The 16,514-nt window shown below is 42.5% G+C and overlaps 1 protein-coding gene across 3 annotated transcripts in view; it reads right to left on the reverse strand.

Annotated features, from left to right (window-relative positions):
• LOC139383335 (nidogen 2a (osteonidogen)) overlaps nt 1–16,514 on the reverse strand; it is a 91,191-nt gene that overhangs the window by 51,968 nt on the left and 22,709 nt on the right. For all 3 annotated transcript variants that reach the window (XM_071127837.1, XM_071127839.1, XM_071127838.1), the window contains exons 5-8: nt 11,787–11,936; nt 6,546–6,791; nt 4,524–4,724; nt 949–1,176 (exon numbers count right to left, since the gene is read on the reverse strand). In XM_071127837.1, coding sequence (XP_070983938.1) covers nt 949–1,176; nt 4,524–4,724; nt 6,546–6,791; nt 11,787–11,936 — 825 coding nt within the window. The remainder of the gene's footprint in view (nt 1–948; nt 1,177–4,523; nt 4,725–6,545; nt 6,792–11,786; nt 11,937–16,514) is intronic.

The following is a 16,514-nucleotide window of genomic DNA, read 5'->3' on the forward strand; positions in this document are numbered from 1 at the left end:
TTGTGCTGTCAGGTTTGCTAAATATAAGAAATGTGCATGTACTTTTGATATTTAAGTATATTTAAAACCAAATACTTGTAGACTTTTACTGAAGTAGTATTTTACTGGGTGACTTTCACTTTTACTTGAGTCATTTTCTATTAAGGTATCTTTACTTTTACTACAGTATGACATTTGGGTACTTTTTTTGACCAGAGCCCTATGGGCCCTGGTGGAAAGTAGTGAACTTTATAGGAAATAAAGTGCCATTTGCGACACAAACCTATATATGCTTCACTGAATTATGGATCGTTGTCTAGTTTCTACTGGCTGTCGGAAACCTGAGGCAGGTGGCTTTCCTTTCTTTACAGTATCTAAACAGCAGCGACAGGTGGGCTGAGATCTATCTTGAGCTCATGGGATGTGGGAAATGAAAAAGTGAGATGGAGGGAGTGGGATAAGGAGTGAGAAAGAGAGAGAGCAACTCACGCCGGCACAGATTTCCAGTGAGAGGAGAGAAAGAGGGGGATTACTCAGTGTCATCTGTCAACGTGTTAATAAAGGAGCTATCCCAAAAATGAGGGGAAGGAGGGATGGAGGGAGGGGCACTAGAGGCTGAGGGGGAGTACTGTACATACTCAGCAGTGATTCAACAGCATGTACTGGACTTCTATGGCTAATGTTAGCGAAGACATCACCCCAAAAAATACATGTTCACAGTTGACATACGCCCACACTCAACTGACTCTACTTCATTTAATACTAGTTTAATAACAGGTTTATAATTACTATTGTATGCCAAAATTACCCGGAAACTTTACCTTTCTAATTGTCATCTTTCACAAATGTCTGCACAACCAAACAAAACACATACCCAGCCCCATACCTTTTCCCATCACACAACCTCACAGACAACACTAACAACAAGAAAAATGGACACAAACTTCCGAACTTTAAACTTGAACTGACCTCCGACTGGGCTTATCTTGTTGGTGATGGCGTATCTCAAGATGTTCTCGTCCTTGACGTACATGACAAAGACACGCTCCGTGGTCAGCTGCAGCGTCTCAGGCCCCGCTCTGGGCCCGTAGCGGCAGTCGTGGTACGTGATGTTCTGATGCAGCTGAAAGGTGAATGTTTCCGAGCCGCGCTCCGCCGACACCACTGTGAACTCCCGCACCGACGTGGACCTCACCACTGAGAGTGGGGAGAGGAGAAGAGACTACATTACCCACTATGCACCAGTAGAAGCCTGTAGAAAGACTACATTACCTACGATGTACGAGTTTAAATAGTCTGTTGACAGAGTACATTATCAACAATATATAATATGTAAATTGTCTGTTGTTGACGTTTCCGTGCTGTAAAAAAGCTTTTAAGTCATTTATAGAGTCATGGCATATGAAACAATTTAGCATAAGTGTTACTGGGTGTCATGAATACTCTTTACATTTTTTTTTACAAGCACCATTTGTCATAGTTTTATAACTGATCATAGACACATTCTAAAAACACCACAGTCCAAATAGTATTTATTTTCTTTCAAATACTTTCAAGCACTCGATTGAACTTGCCTGGCGCAATGGAACCAATGGAATAGTCCCAAAAGTGCAATGCCCACCCGTCTAGCACTCTAGGCAGGCTCAATCAAACGCACAAAATATTCTAAAGAAAACAAGCACCATTTTGACTCAGGTCTGTGCGGATCTCCCACTGGTCACAGACATCAGTACAGTACTTTTTTATTATTAATATTTGGTTGAGTTGGCAACTAATGTGAATTCAAAATGACCATGTCATTGGATTTAGGTTCAAAGTTGGGTGACAAAAATACGAAATTCCCAATTCCCATTTTGCAAATCCAATCAGCTTCCCACGTTGATTCAACGTCATCACGTAAAATTGTTTTGTTGAAATGACGTGGAAATAATGTTGATGCAACCTGTTTTTTCCCAGTAGGCTGTTTCTAGAATGCTTATGATCTGTTACAGTTGAAGTCAGAAGTTTACATACACTTAGGTTGGAGTCATTAAAACTTGTTTTTCAACCACTCCACAAATGTTGTGTTAACAAACTATAGTTTTGGCAAGTCGGTTAGGACATCTTCTTTGTGCATGACACAAGTAATTTTTTCAACAATTGTTTACAGACAGATTATTTCACTTTCACTGTATCACAATTCCAGTGGGTCAGAAGTTTACATACACTAAGTTGACTGTGCCTTTAAAAACAGCTTGGAAAATTCCCTAAAATGACTTCATGGCTTTAGAAGCATCTGATAGGCTAATTGACATCATTTGAGTCAATTGGAGGTGTACCTGTGGACGCATTACCTGGATGCTCCCTACCTTGGGAGCAATGTCCAAACACCTGAAGGTACCACGTTCATCTGTACAAACAATAGTAGGCAAGTATAAACACCATCGGACAACGCAGTCGTCATACCGCTCAGGAAGAAGACGCGTTCTGTCTCCTAGAGATGAACGTACTTTGGTGCGAAACGTGCAAATCAATCCCAGAACAACAGCAAAGGACCTTGTGAAGATGCTGGAGGAAACAGGTACAGAAGTATCTTAATCCACAGTAAAAACGAGTCCTACATCGACAGAACCTGAAAGGCCGCTCAGAAAGGAAGAAGCCACTGCTCCAAAACCGCCATAAAAAAGCCAGACTATGGTTTGCAACTGCACATGGGGACAAAAATCATACTTTTTTGAGAAATGTAATCTGGTCTGATGAAACAAAAATAGGACTGTTTGGCCATAATGACCATCGTTATGTTTGGAGGAAAAAGGGAGAGGCTTGCAAGCTGAAGAACACCATCCCAAAAGTGAACCACGGGGGTGGCAGCATCATGTTGTTTGGGTGCTTTGGTGCACTTCACAAAATAGATGGCATCATGAGGAGGACAATTTGGTGGATATATTGAAGCAACATCTCAAGACATCAGTCAGGAAGTTAAAGCTTCGTCGCAAATGGGTCTTCCAAATGGACAATGACCCCAAGCATACTTGCAAAGTTGTGGCAAACTGGCTTAAGGACAACAAAGTCAAGGTGTTGGGAGTGGCCATCACAAAGCCCTGACCTCAATCCTATAGAAAAGTTATGGGCAGAACTGAAAAAGCATGTGAGAGCAAGGAGGCCTACAAACCTGACTCAGCTCTGTCAGAAGGAATGGGCCAAAATTCACCCAACTTATTGTGGGAAGCTTGTGGAAGGCTACCCGAAACATTTGACCCAAGTTAAACAATTTAAAGGCAATGCTACCAAATACTAATTGAGAGTATGTTAACTTCTGACCCACTGGGAATGTGATGAAAGAAATAAAAGCTGAAATAAATCATTCTCTCTAATATTATTCTGACATTTCATATTCTTAAAATAAAGTGGTGATCCTAACTGACTTAAGACAGGGAATTTTGACTAGGATTAAATGTCAGGAATTGTGAAAAACTGAGTTTAAATGTATTTGGCTAAGGTTTATGTAAACTTCAAACTTCAACTATATGTACTACGGTTTGGTCTGGAGCAGTGCACCTTGAAATAACATTTTTACCAAGACCAGAAAACCCCCTTCTTTTTGATGACCCTAACTAACGACCCTGGTCTATAATCAGCCCTGGCAGGATGAATGGCTCTGCTAATTGAACACTTCCTCATCCAGTGGGCCTTTCAGATGAAACACAGTTTATGTTCTGGGGAGCACGTAAAAAAATCTGTCCCTGGCTTCCTCTAAAAGGAAGTGGAGGCAGTGAAGTCTCAGAGGTTGGTTCTTTTTATAGTCCCAACCGTCCACTAGCGACTAGCCCCCCTCCGATCCTTATCTCCAAGCAACGAGAGATAGCTGAGACACTCAGGAAGGGGAGAGAGAGGCTAGTGGCGCCTTTGTTGCATCATGACATTAGATCAGATGGGGACCAGTTAAATGGTAGTGTAGGTTATGGAAAAATTATTTAGTTCGGCTTATCAAGTTAGGATTCATTTGCGAGGAGATATAAGAGACACACCTGCTTTCCCACTGTCTAAGTACTACCAACAACTTTTTCTTTTGAAATAGAGTCAGTGGAGTACAGGAAGAGAGGAAGTCATGACTCGGGCTAGGGAGAACCTCCTGAAACTACCACCTAATACTCAATCTAATACTCAAAGGTTTTCCTGATCAGGTTCCATAGTCGGTAAAACCACTGGGCTCCAGTTATGGCTATGCTCCAATGTCTATACTAGCTTACCACTTATAATGTATGTATGCCCAAAAAGTGAACTTCATTCTAGGTGGTATGCTAGTATGCTAGTGTGGATATTGGAACAGAGACATGGAAGGCCCAGAACGCCTGTGAGGTAAAGTGGGGTGGAGGTGGACAACTAAGATTTCAATTTGGTTAATTCAGGAAGCAAACTGAAATTCCAATACCAATTGAAATTTTCCACACAGAAAAGCAATGATAATTCAAATTTGAGTTAATTCCTGAATTGAAAGAATGTAAATGTAATTTACACTTCCCAACCCTGGTGGGCAGTGATTGGCTACTTATTGGCTAGCGCACCTGAAGGGTAGTACTGATAGGTCTCCTTGTAGGGCTCCATCTGCACGGTGGCGCCGGGGGCAATGAAGGGCACGTCGCCGTGGAGACGGGTGTCAACACTGAGGTGGTTCTCGCTGTCCAATCCTTGGGCCGTCTGGACGATGCTCAGCCGCTGGTTGCCGGGGTAAAAGGTAACCTCGGCGTGGCGTGTGAACTCAGCACCTGTGGGACAGGACGTGACATCATAAGGAAGTGATATCGCTATATAAGCGACAGGAAGAGATGTCATAATGAATACATGGCAATGAGATTTAACCTTGGGTGGTTTGAACCTGATATTTTCGTATTACAACTAGAACAATTGAGTAAGGTCTTTGCTATTTGGCCTTCATTGAGATAATGATTTATACATTTTTTAACTTAGGTGAACTTAGCACATTTGAGAATAATATCCATTATATTTGGCTTTCGTGAAAACTCTCACACAAGCCTGCTTTCTCTTCGCGAAGATCCTACACATCTTCCACAAGCCTCTTCTTCTTCTGTGATATAATGACGATCCGCAAACAAACATTAAAGGTGCATGACCCCACCTACTGTGCTCGAGTGTGTGGTCAATCACGGTTTACAACATTAGCTCCACATTTCTAAATCCTCCTACCTAACTCAGTACTTCTGAGAAAATAAAAAAGAGCCCTACTAACTTCTAATAGACCCTCCCCATCCCCAAAACACTGTCCAACCTCAATGACCCTACACTTCAAGCTTTCCCTCTCTTCAACATAGTTACAACAATATAACAACACATGCTCCACCATTTCATTGACTATACACTCCAGACACAAACCATTCACATGCTGCCAACCAGATACACAATATCCTAGACGCAATTGAGCAAACTCCACCTCTTCCTTCCTAATCTGACCTTTGAATCTTGGTCCATCTAAATTTCTTAAGAGGGCATATAAATGCCAGCCCTTGGGCTCCGAGTCCCATCTCTTCTGCCACACATCTATCAAAAAGGATCTGATCTTACATTTGGCCTCACATCTAACTCGTTTTAAAGCTCTTTTGGCTATCTGGTCTACAATTTCATTCCCTTCCACACCCAAATGGGCTGGGACCCAGCAGAATCTCACTATTACACCCAGTCTCTCAATTCTCCATAATAACATTAATGCCTCCAATAGTAGGTCAATCTTATTAGATTTGCCAGATGATAAACTATTCAATACAGACAGGGAATCTGAGCATACTATAATTCTGACAGGTTGAATCCACAAGCCTCTTAGCTAATACAATGAGTCTAAACACACATCAACGAAACACCTGACTCAAATTAGCCTGAGAGGGGTGGAGTAGGCATATCCCTCCTCTGGAGACAACACAGCTGTACGACTTTAAACTGACTTTACACAAACACACAGAGCGACCTGAAGTCTGCCAGCATGCGGGCAGCCTCATTCACACACACAGACACACAAACAAAGCACGCACCTACACACACTCACCACAGACACACACAAACAAAGCATGCACGCACACACGCACACACCACAGACACACACACACATACCTAACTATGCACATGCATGCAGTGGTGACATCATGGAGAACAGTTGTTATGTAGAGATTAAAATATGTGGGTGGCAGGTAGCCTAGTGGATAGAGCGTTGGACTTGTAACAGAAAGGTTGCAAGATCGAATCCCCGAGCTGACAAGGTAAAAATATGTCATTTTGCACCTGAACAAGGCAGTTAACCCACTGTTCCTAGGCCGTCATTGAAAAAAAAAATGTGTTCTTAACTGACTTGCCTAGTTAAATAAAGGTAACATGTATGTAACAGTGCCACACTAACTCTGAGGGAGACTGTTGAGTGAGGTACTAGGACTCTGATGAGAATTGGGACCCTCCTATAGTGCCCAGTAGGCAAAATTGGTTGCAATGATGCCATGTTCAGGTTGAATACTGTTTGTAAAAGGATGTTTTGTTAACGTGGTGACAACTTCACTAAGCGTCAGTAACATCATGACTCAGCTCACCTGTGATCTTGAAGCCAGCCTGGCTGTTGGGCAGCTCCAGGGCAAAAAGCCAGCCAAAGAGCTCTCCGATGGGCGCCACAGGCATTAGTGCCCATCCCACGGGCTCGGGCACCTCGCTGATGGCGGTGTATGCCCGCCCGTCACTCACTACGATGTAGGCATGCAGGTCCACGCTGTTAAGGTCCACAGGGGTGGAACCTACTATCACTGTCCCGCTCACCTTGCCATTGACGCGATGGGGAGCACCTGAGAGAATAGAAGGATGGAAAGAAAGACATGGTAACAAATGTATACTACAAATAATGAGTCAATGTATTGGGCATGCATCATAAAAGCAGATTTATGCTTAATCCGGTCAAAACTGAGAATGCTGTCTCCGCAATTCATGCTGCTCGCATTTTTCAGAACGGATACCAGAAACTTTCCCCATACATCGCCTGTCAACCAATCAGTGTCTGTGTATCCAACACAAAACATGTAGAGAACACCAATACCACAAACAGCACACATCTGCACCAAATACAACTCCATAGACATACAAAGTGACAAAACAGACGACAATGGAATTTTTAAAATAATTCCTGTATTTTTAGCTTAAAAACAGGTCTTTGAAGTGTATGACTTAAGGAACAAACACACAGCTACTGAGGAAGCAGGAAGGGACATGAGTGTATTTTGGGCACATAGACTGGGCGTATAGGTACCAGCATTGGCATCAATTCCATTTCACTTCCATCCATTCTGTCACGGATCCCTCCAGAACTTTCATTACGCACACCAGGCCCCTATTCCCATTGATTAGTAATTGTATAAGTGTGCCCTGTCGATTATTGTTACAATGTCCGTTCGTTCGTGTGAGTACCTGTGCTGTGTGTTTTGGCTTTCATGCCATTGTGGATTGCGTAGATGATTAACGGTCTCATCCCATGTGTTAATCATTGTGCGTTTGTGCTATTTATTCGAGGTACTCCTCACTCTTTTGTTTGGGTTTCAACCCTGTCTGTTGTATACGTGTTTGTTTGGTCTTCGTCCCTGTGCCTTTATACGGCATGCCGTAATTTGGATATAATAAAAACAAATATTACACATTCCTGCGCCTGTCTCACGATCCCTTAATACCAACGTGACAAATTCAAATAATTGAAATTACAATTCAAGAATTGAAAAGTGACATTTATTCTTACCTATTTAAGTAATTGACTGAATTGATATGGAATTACTGTAGTAATTATCTCACTGTGAAAATATAGCTCAGGTCCCCACTTTGTTGACACTGTTGACAGTCCCAATTTGTCATGTTCCTCTATTTACTACAAAGCACCCTGTGTGTGTTTGTGTTCCTGTTCCATCAAAGCACCCACAAGAACTTAGACTGAATACACCATCCCGCATACATGTCTGTCAGTGTCTCCCAATGTCTCTCAAATCACAAAGGCTTCACAAGTACCACGTTTGACAAGTCTTGACACTCCAACCCTGGAATATACACAAGTTTGCCTTGACACTTCTACCTGGAACAATGTGTTCACATTTTGTTGTGAAACTTCAGCCTCTAACAAAACACCTCATTCCTGAGGATGAACCAACCCAGTGGAAAGTCAGTCAGGGTGACATCATCCCCTCCAACTCTTTCAAGTAGTCGACTGACTGTATTTGTCAAAGCATTGACTGGCTGCCAAAACATCCGGTTATAAAGCTAACATTTAAATACCACCCCCATTACTTTACATGCCCTTCGACACACACACACACACAAACCCAAACCCCTGGGTTAATAACAAGCAGCCAGACTAATAAAGTGTGTGTGTGTGTGTGTGTGTGTGTGTGTGTGTGTGTGTGTGTGTGTGTGTGTGTGTGTGTGTGTGTGTGTGTGTGTGTGTGTGTGTGTGTGTGTGTGCATGTGTGAGAGAGAGCGTTTATACTGCTCTCCAAATAGGAATGTCTGTCAAGCCACGTCCAGGTAATTAGCCAGCTAGCGAGGGGCTAGAGGAGCTCGGCATGGCCCAGTGACCAATAGGAGGATTGTTTGAGGAGCCCACCACTGCATCAGAGGTGTTGATCTGGCAGGAAATGGTTGCAGGGCCTAGAAACAAGATGATGCTGTCATGTGAGAGAGAGAGCCAGGGGGGTTTGGAGAGGGGGAGGTGGAGACCAGGTTTTTATGAGTCTGTGAGAGTTTGGGTGAGAATTGGTGTGTGTGTATTTAGGAGACGGAGAGTTGTAGTGTGTGAGTTTCTTTTCCCTCTATGCAGCAAAAAGTACAGACATATCCCGCAAACTAACATTCAAAAGTTTGGGGTCACTGAAATATCCTTGTTTTTGAAAGAAAATCACATTTTTAGTCCATTAAAATAACATCAAATTGATTAGAAATACAGTGTAGACATTGTTAATGACTATTGTAGCTGGAAACGGCAGATTTTTTATGGAATATCTACATAGGCGTACAGAGGCCCATTATCAACAACCATCACTCCTGTGTTCCAATGGCAAGTTGTGTTAGCTAATCCAAGTTTATCATTTTAAAAGGCAAATTGATCATTAGAAAACACTTTTGCACATATGTTAGCACAGCTTACAACTGTTGTCCTGGTTAAAGAAGCAATAAGTTGGCCTTCTTTAGACTAGTTTAGTATCTGGTGCATCAGCATTTGTGGGTTCGATTACAGGCTCAAAATGGCAAGAAAAAAATAACTTTCTTCTGAAACTTGTCAGTCTATTCTTGTTCTGAGAAATGAAGGCTATTCCATGCGAGAAATTGCCAAGAAACTGAAGATCTCGTACAACGCTGTGTACTATTCCCTTCAAAGAACAGCGCAAACTGGCTCTAACCAGAATAGAAAGAGGAGTGGAAGGCCGCGGTGCACACCTGAGCAAGAGGACATGTACATTAGAGTGTCTAGTTTGAGAAACAGACAAGTCCTCAACGGGCAGCTTAATTAAATAGTACCCGCAAAACACCAGTCTCAACGTCAACAGTGAAGAGGCGACTCCGGGATGCTGGCCTTCTAGGCAGAGTTGCAAAGAAAAAGCCATATCTCAGACTGGCCAATAAAAATATTTATCTCTCTCTCTCTCTCTCTCTCCCCTCTCTCAACCCCTCTCTCGACCCCTCTCTCGACCCCTCTCTCAACCCCTCTCTCGACCTCTCTCTCGACCTCTCTCTCTCGACCTCTCTCTCTCGACCTCTCTCTCTCGACCCAATTTTATTGGCATGGGAAACATATGTTAACATTGCCAAAGCAAGTGAGGTAGATAATATACAAAAGTGAAATAAACAATAAATATGAACAGTAAATTCCACTCACAGAATTTCCAAAAGAATAAAGACATTATAAATGTCATATTATGTATATATACAGTGTTGTAACGATGTGCAAATGGTTAAAGTACAAAAGGGAAAATAAATAAGCATAAATATGGGTTGTATTTACAATGGTGTTTGTTCTTCACTGGTCGACCGTTTCTTGTGGCAACAGGTCACAAATCTTGCTGCTGTGATGGCATACTGTGGTGGCACACTATGGTATTTCACCCAGTAGATATGGGAGTTTATCAAAATCGGGTTTGTTTTCGAATTCTTTGTGGATCTGTGTAATCTGAGAGAAATATGTGTCTCTAATATGGTCATACATTGGGCAGGAGGTTAGGAAGTGCAGCTCAGTTTCCACCTCATTTTGTGGATAGTGTGCACATAGCCAGTCTTCTCTTGAGAGCCAGGTCTGCCTACGGCGGCCTTTCTCAACAGCAATGCTATGCTCACTGAGTCTGTACATTGTCAAAGCTTTCCTTAGGTTTGGGTCAGTCACAGTGGTCAGGTATTCTGCCACTGTGTACTCTGTTGAGGGCCAAATAACATTCTAGTTTGCTCTGTTTTAGCATTCTAGTTTGCTCTCTCTCGACCTGAGCCCTAGGACCACGCCTCAGGACTAGCTGGCCTGATGACTCCTTGCTGTCCCCTGGTCATGCTGCTGCTCCAGTTTCAACTGTTCTGCCTGCAGCTATGGAACCCTGATCTGTTCACTAGACGTGCTACCTTGTCCCGGACCTGCTGTTTTGGACCCTCTCTCTACCGCACCTGCTGTCTCTAACTATGAATGATTGGCTATAAAAAGCCAACTGACATTTACTCCTGAGGTGCTGACCTGTTGCGCCCTCTACAACCACTGTGATTATTATTATCTGACGCTGCAGGTCATCTATGAACGTTTGAACATCTTGCCAGTGTTCTGTTATAATCTCCAGCTGGCACAGCCAGAAGAGGACTGACCAACCCTCAGAGCCTGGTCCCTCTCTAGGTTTCTTCCTAGGTTCTGGCCTTTCTAGGGATTTTTTCCTAGCCACCGTGCTTCTACATCGGCATTGTTTGCTGTTTGGGGTTTTAGGCTGGGTTTCTGTACAGCACTTTGTGACATCGGCTGATGTAAAAAGGGCTTTATAAATACATTTGATTGATTGACGTTGAGACTGGTGTTTTGCGGGTACTATTTAATGAAGCTGCTAGTTGAGGACTTGGGAGGCATCTGTTTCTCAAACTAGACACTAATGTACTTGTCCTCTTGCTCAGTTGTGCACCGGGGCCTCCCACTCCTCTTTCTATTCTGATTAGAGCCAGGTTGCGCTGTTCTATGAAGGGAGTAGTTTCAAAAGAAAGGTCTTTGTTTTTGGCCATTTTGAGCCTGTAATCAAACCCACAAATGCTGATGCTCCAGATACTCAACTAGTCTAAAGAAGGCCAGTTTTATTGCTTCTTTAATCAGAACAGTTTTCAGCTGTGCAAACATAACTGCAAAAGGGCTGGTTGCTGATAATGGGCCTCTGTACGCCTATGTAGATATTCCATTAAAAATCATCCGTTTCCAGCTACAATAGTCATTTACAACATTAACAATGTCTACACTGTATTTTTTTTAATCAATTTGATGTTATTTTAAAATGGACCAAAAATGTGCTTTTATTTCAAAAACAAGGATATTTCTAAGTGACCCCAAACTTTTGAGTGGTAGTGTACCTTTCCACTAAGGCAATGTGAACTGTGGAAACAGAAATACAGGTACGGAAAGCCAAATGACCAATTTCTCACCAATAATCAAAAATATTGTTCACAGATGTTGTATGGCTGACAAAACCACACTAATTCAAATCCATAAATATAATTGTGTGACATTTTGCGATATTATGACCCTGCCGGTGATCCTCGGAGCCTTTGTCACGTCCTATACCGTCATCCCCAGGACTCACCGTCAGGTAGACAGTGACGACCGTTGCCGTAGAAACCGGAGCGACAGTGGCAGCAGAAGCCGGAAGAGTAGTCGGTGCAGTCAGCATTCTGAGAACACTGCTGTTGGAAGCGAGCACACGTCTCCTTGGTCTCTGTGCTGTACTGGATCACTGCAGGAGAGAGAGAGAGAGAGAGAGAGAGAGAGAGAGAGAGAGAGAGAGAGATTATTTCCAAATATGTTCCTCATATAGATTTGGCAATGTAAGATAAGATGTTTTCATATTACTGGATGCCAATAGAGCTCATTAAATTCAATTGAAATAAAAATAGGGGGAGTGAGAGATGGGAGGGAGGACGAAAGAAAGAGGGGAGGACAAGAAGAGAAAATAGTCAGAACTTGAATCTGTCAAAATAAGCTGACTCTGTTGGATGTGGTTGGGGGAACCCTAGGGAGGGTCAGAGCATGTGCACCATTGCCAGTGGTATAGTGCTATGTTTTTTAGGTGTTGGAAAATGTAATGACGTCATCATATCTCAAAATTCGTACCGACAGATGTATCCTATTAAATATCATTGTACAATAAGCCTATACATGAAATGCATCCTCCAATTGCAACGTCTAGCTATTACCACATATTATCTCAAGAAAATGTTATATTTTTAATAACCTCAAACACTAAGTTAGGCATACCCAATTTCAAAATAGTCAATTGCAAATGATAATTCTTCATGTTTTACCGGTGAAATATTCACCTTTATGCCAATCATTTGATCTCCATCAGTTTCATGAGAATATGCATTTAGATTGACTGTTTCGTGAGTGAATTAACTTCTTGGTGACAGGGGGGCAGTATTGAGTAGCTTGGATGAATAAGGTGCCCAGAGTAAACTGCCTGCTACTCTGTCCCAGATGCTAATATATGCATATTATTAGTAGTATTGGATAGGAAACACTCTGATGTTTCTAAAACCGTTTGAATGATGTCTGTGAGTATAACAGAACTCATATGGCAGGCAAAAACCTGAGTCAAATCCAACCAGGAAGTGGGAAATCTGAGGTTTGTCGTTTCATTTAAGTGATTGCCTATCCAATATGCTGTGTCTATGGGGCCAGATCGCACTACCCAAGACTTCCAGCAGATGTCAACAGTCTTTAGAAAGTTGTTTGAGGCTTCTATTGTGGAAGGGCTTTGAATAAGAGCTGTTTCAACAAATGGACTAGGCTCTGACCAATCAATTGTTTACTGCGCGGTCACGCGGGCGAGCCTTGCCTTCTTTTTCCTCTGTAATGAATACGCTATTGTCCAGTTGGATTATTATTGAAGATTTATTATAAAAAGAGGGTTGATTGTAAACATCGTTTGACATGTTTCTACAAACTGTAATGGAACTCTTGACTTTTCGTCTGGATTTTGCGCTCGCGCATTGTGCCTAAACACGCAAACAAAAAAAAGTGGTATTTGGACATAAATATGGACGTAATCGAACAAAAATACAATTTCCTGTGGAAGTGGGAGTCCCGGGAGTGTATTCCGACAAAGATCAGCAAAGGTAAGTGAAGATTTATAATGCTATTTGTGACTTTTGTTGACTCCACAACTTGGCGGGTAACTGTATGGCTTGCTTTTGTGGCTGAACGCTGTTATCAGATTATTGAATATTGTGCTTTTGCCGTAAAGATTTTTTTAAATCTGACACAGCGGTTGCATTAAGAACAAGTTTATATTTAATTCTATGCAAAACATGTATCTTTCATCAAAGTTTATGATGAGTATTTATGTTATTTGATGTGGCTCTCTGCAATTTATCCAGATTTTTGGAGGCATTTCTGAACATGGCACCAATGTGAACTGAGGTTTTTGGATATAAATATGAACTTGATTGAACAAAACATACATGTATTGTGTAACAATGAGTCCTGGGAGTGTCATCTGATGAAGATCGTCAAAGGTTAGTGATTCATTTTATCTATATTTCTGCTTTTTGTGACACCTCTCTTTGGTTGGAAAATGGCTGAATGCTTTCTGTGACTCGTTGCTGACCTAACATAATGATATTTTCTGCTTTCGCCGAAAAGCCTTTTTGAAATCAGACACTTTTTACAATTATCCCAGAGAGGTTAAAGCAGATGGTGTTAACAAACTATAAGCCTTTCTTGCAGGTCTACGTTGATTCAACAAAGCATATCCGGCTTAGTGGCGGGCACTGTTGAGTTTTGGCAGCATGAGGAACTTGTTTCGACTATTCAGCTTCAGATAAGAAATGACTGAGGAGGTGTTTTGGTGTTACATGCTATAGGCCTAATATGCTAGAACATGCTATAATATTCGTTTTTTAATTTTTTTTATTTAAATAACTATGAATCATTATGTGATCTTGCGAGACACGAATCATGGTGCTGAAAGGACAGAACCTTAACCAAGTGGTCAACATATCGTTCTGGGTTTCACTACGCAAGAGGAGGTCCGTGGAGTTTTATGAACATCAAGGCAGACAGGCAGTGAATTTGGATCCTAGATCTCGTTGGTGAGATAAGGTTCATGCGGTGGATCAGTTTATCTGCATACCCAATACAGGTGGTACGTTTCTGTAAGCTAAGCACTAGGACAGTAGGGCGAGGTCAAGTGCATCGTACAAGAGCCCCAAGTCCATAACAAAACTGTTTTGAGGACAGACATTTTAGTTTTCTGTCTGTGGAAGTTACGTCGGATTTGGCCTGCTCAAAGTGGTCTTGCCTCAGACTGACGAGCCTCAGCACACGCCTACAGTCATTCATCATTCACACCACTGCCAGAGAGAGAGAAGACAGAAAATAAAACACAAGTTGCCTACCTATAGGCTCTCATAGCCTACATATGTATTTAGTCATTCTATGGTTTTCATGGAATTTTAGTGGTCATTGTTCCAGAAATATTTTTACCGGCTCCATGTATTCTCAAATTGAAAAAAGGGAGGTAGCACTGCTCCCCCGCTCTATGGCAGCACTACATACCTGACCATAGCAGATCTGAGAACCTTGCAGAGAAAACAACAGCTCAGCAAACCTAAAACCCTATTAGCTTATCCTCTCGCCGTAAAGTAGGTTCAGTAGAAGTCAGAGCACACCCTCGTGACACGCAGAGAGAGAGATACTTTTACTATAGCTCTTTTGACAATATTTCATTTGATGATTCATTGCATCACTACGAACTCCAAGTAACTTTTCATTTTCTTTCCTGGAATGTTTTTGCAGGTTTTTACAATGTAAGCTGATGGGAGCCCAACTAAAACGCCAGACTCATACAGTAAATCTTTGTGGAGAAAATCAAACTTCAAGTCATTCGTCATCCAGAATTACGATAAACTAGCTTGCCAAACCCTTCTGCTCTGGCCCACTAAAACTTCCTAATCAATTATTTAAACATGGAGGGTTTAGCGCTAGAGCAGCTTGCCAGATAAGAGGCTAATGCTCTACACCTGCTTGTCTGCTTTAGCAAAACAACCCTTAGCAAGCTAGCGAGGAGAGAGAAAGACTCTCTGATTTTCTGGATACTGCATTTCCTCAACCGAGTGGGGACTCTCCCTTTGCTCGGAGGAGCCTGTATGCCTGGCTTGTTTGCTACATGTCTGTGGCTAAGGTACACATACACACATGCACACACACTCATACAGATGAACACGAACACTTGTACACACGCACACAACACTCACTCATAAACACTCCTGCCACATCTCACAGAGGAAGACTGGGAACATCAAATAGAGGACGCTAACAAAGTTTTTCAATGCTGCAAGAGCTGTGATTATTTTGCTTAATTCTGGAGCAATGTGGATCGCCAAGACTTTCAATGTAGGACATGTTCACTTGCTGAGGACTACAGGGGTGAAGTGGCTACTTTTAGCAAACAGGTAGTGAACCTACACAAACTACTGGGGAATCCACGCCCGCCTACTTTTTCTTTCCTCTCCACCCCAGTAGCCGGACGCCGCTCTGGCCTGGTGGAAGTGTTGCCGCCGTGTCGGCTCCCCACAGCCGACAGGCTGGTTCTCTGCAGGATCCCTCCCAGAAGGGGTCTCCCCCTTCCCTGGAGAATGGAGTTGGTGGGATGCTCCTGGATGACTTGGTGGATGTTCATCGGCAGTTCTATGGTAAGTAACACCTTGGTTCCCGGGGGAAAAACGATCTGCTATCCTGGAGCACGAGTACAGGATCTCACAAGGTTGCTTCCGACCATTCTATGACAGCTGCCAGGTGCCGTCTAAATCCATGTGGGGTCAAACGGCATTAGGAGGGCTAGCTCGGAACTTCTGAAAATGTATTTAAAATTCCTGATTCTAGCACTGATTTATTCCCAAAAGCGGCCAATTATTTCAGGTCCGGTACCATTGTTGAGCCACATGTGTGAAAGATTCAGCAGGCTAGCTCTGTTGGAATCACTTTTATAGATAACTTTGACATCTTCTGGAGACAGAAGATGCTCTACAGAAATAATGGAGTCCATCCGAATCACCTTGGCTCCTGGACCCTGTCCACGCATTTAAAGGCTGTGTTGAGACAATGACTTATCAATGCGCCAAGCCCAGCTCAGTTAATCCCTACCATTGTGTTGCTGAGTCGTCATTATGCTGCAGCAAATGTATGTTATCCCAGGGGCGTTGGCAGACACAATGTGAGTAACCTAATGTACTTGTATGTCCCTCTAACTATCCGGAATGCCTCTATTGATCCTACAGCTATTTTATGCAGTAATCATGCCTATTTTTCCAGA

This window comes from Oncorhynchus clarkii, chromosome 25 (genome assembly GCF_045791955.1).
Source record: "Oncorhynchus clarkii lewisi isolate Uvic-CL-2024 chromosome 25, UVic_Ocla_1.0, whole genome shotgun sequence".
Classification (NCBI taxonomy): domain Eukaryota; kingdom Metazoa; phylum Chordata; class Actinopteri; order Salmoniformes; family Salmonidae; genus Oncorhynchus; species Oncorhynchus clarkii.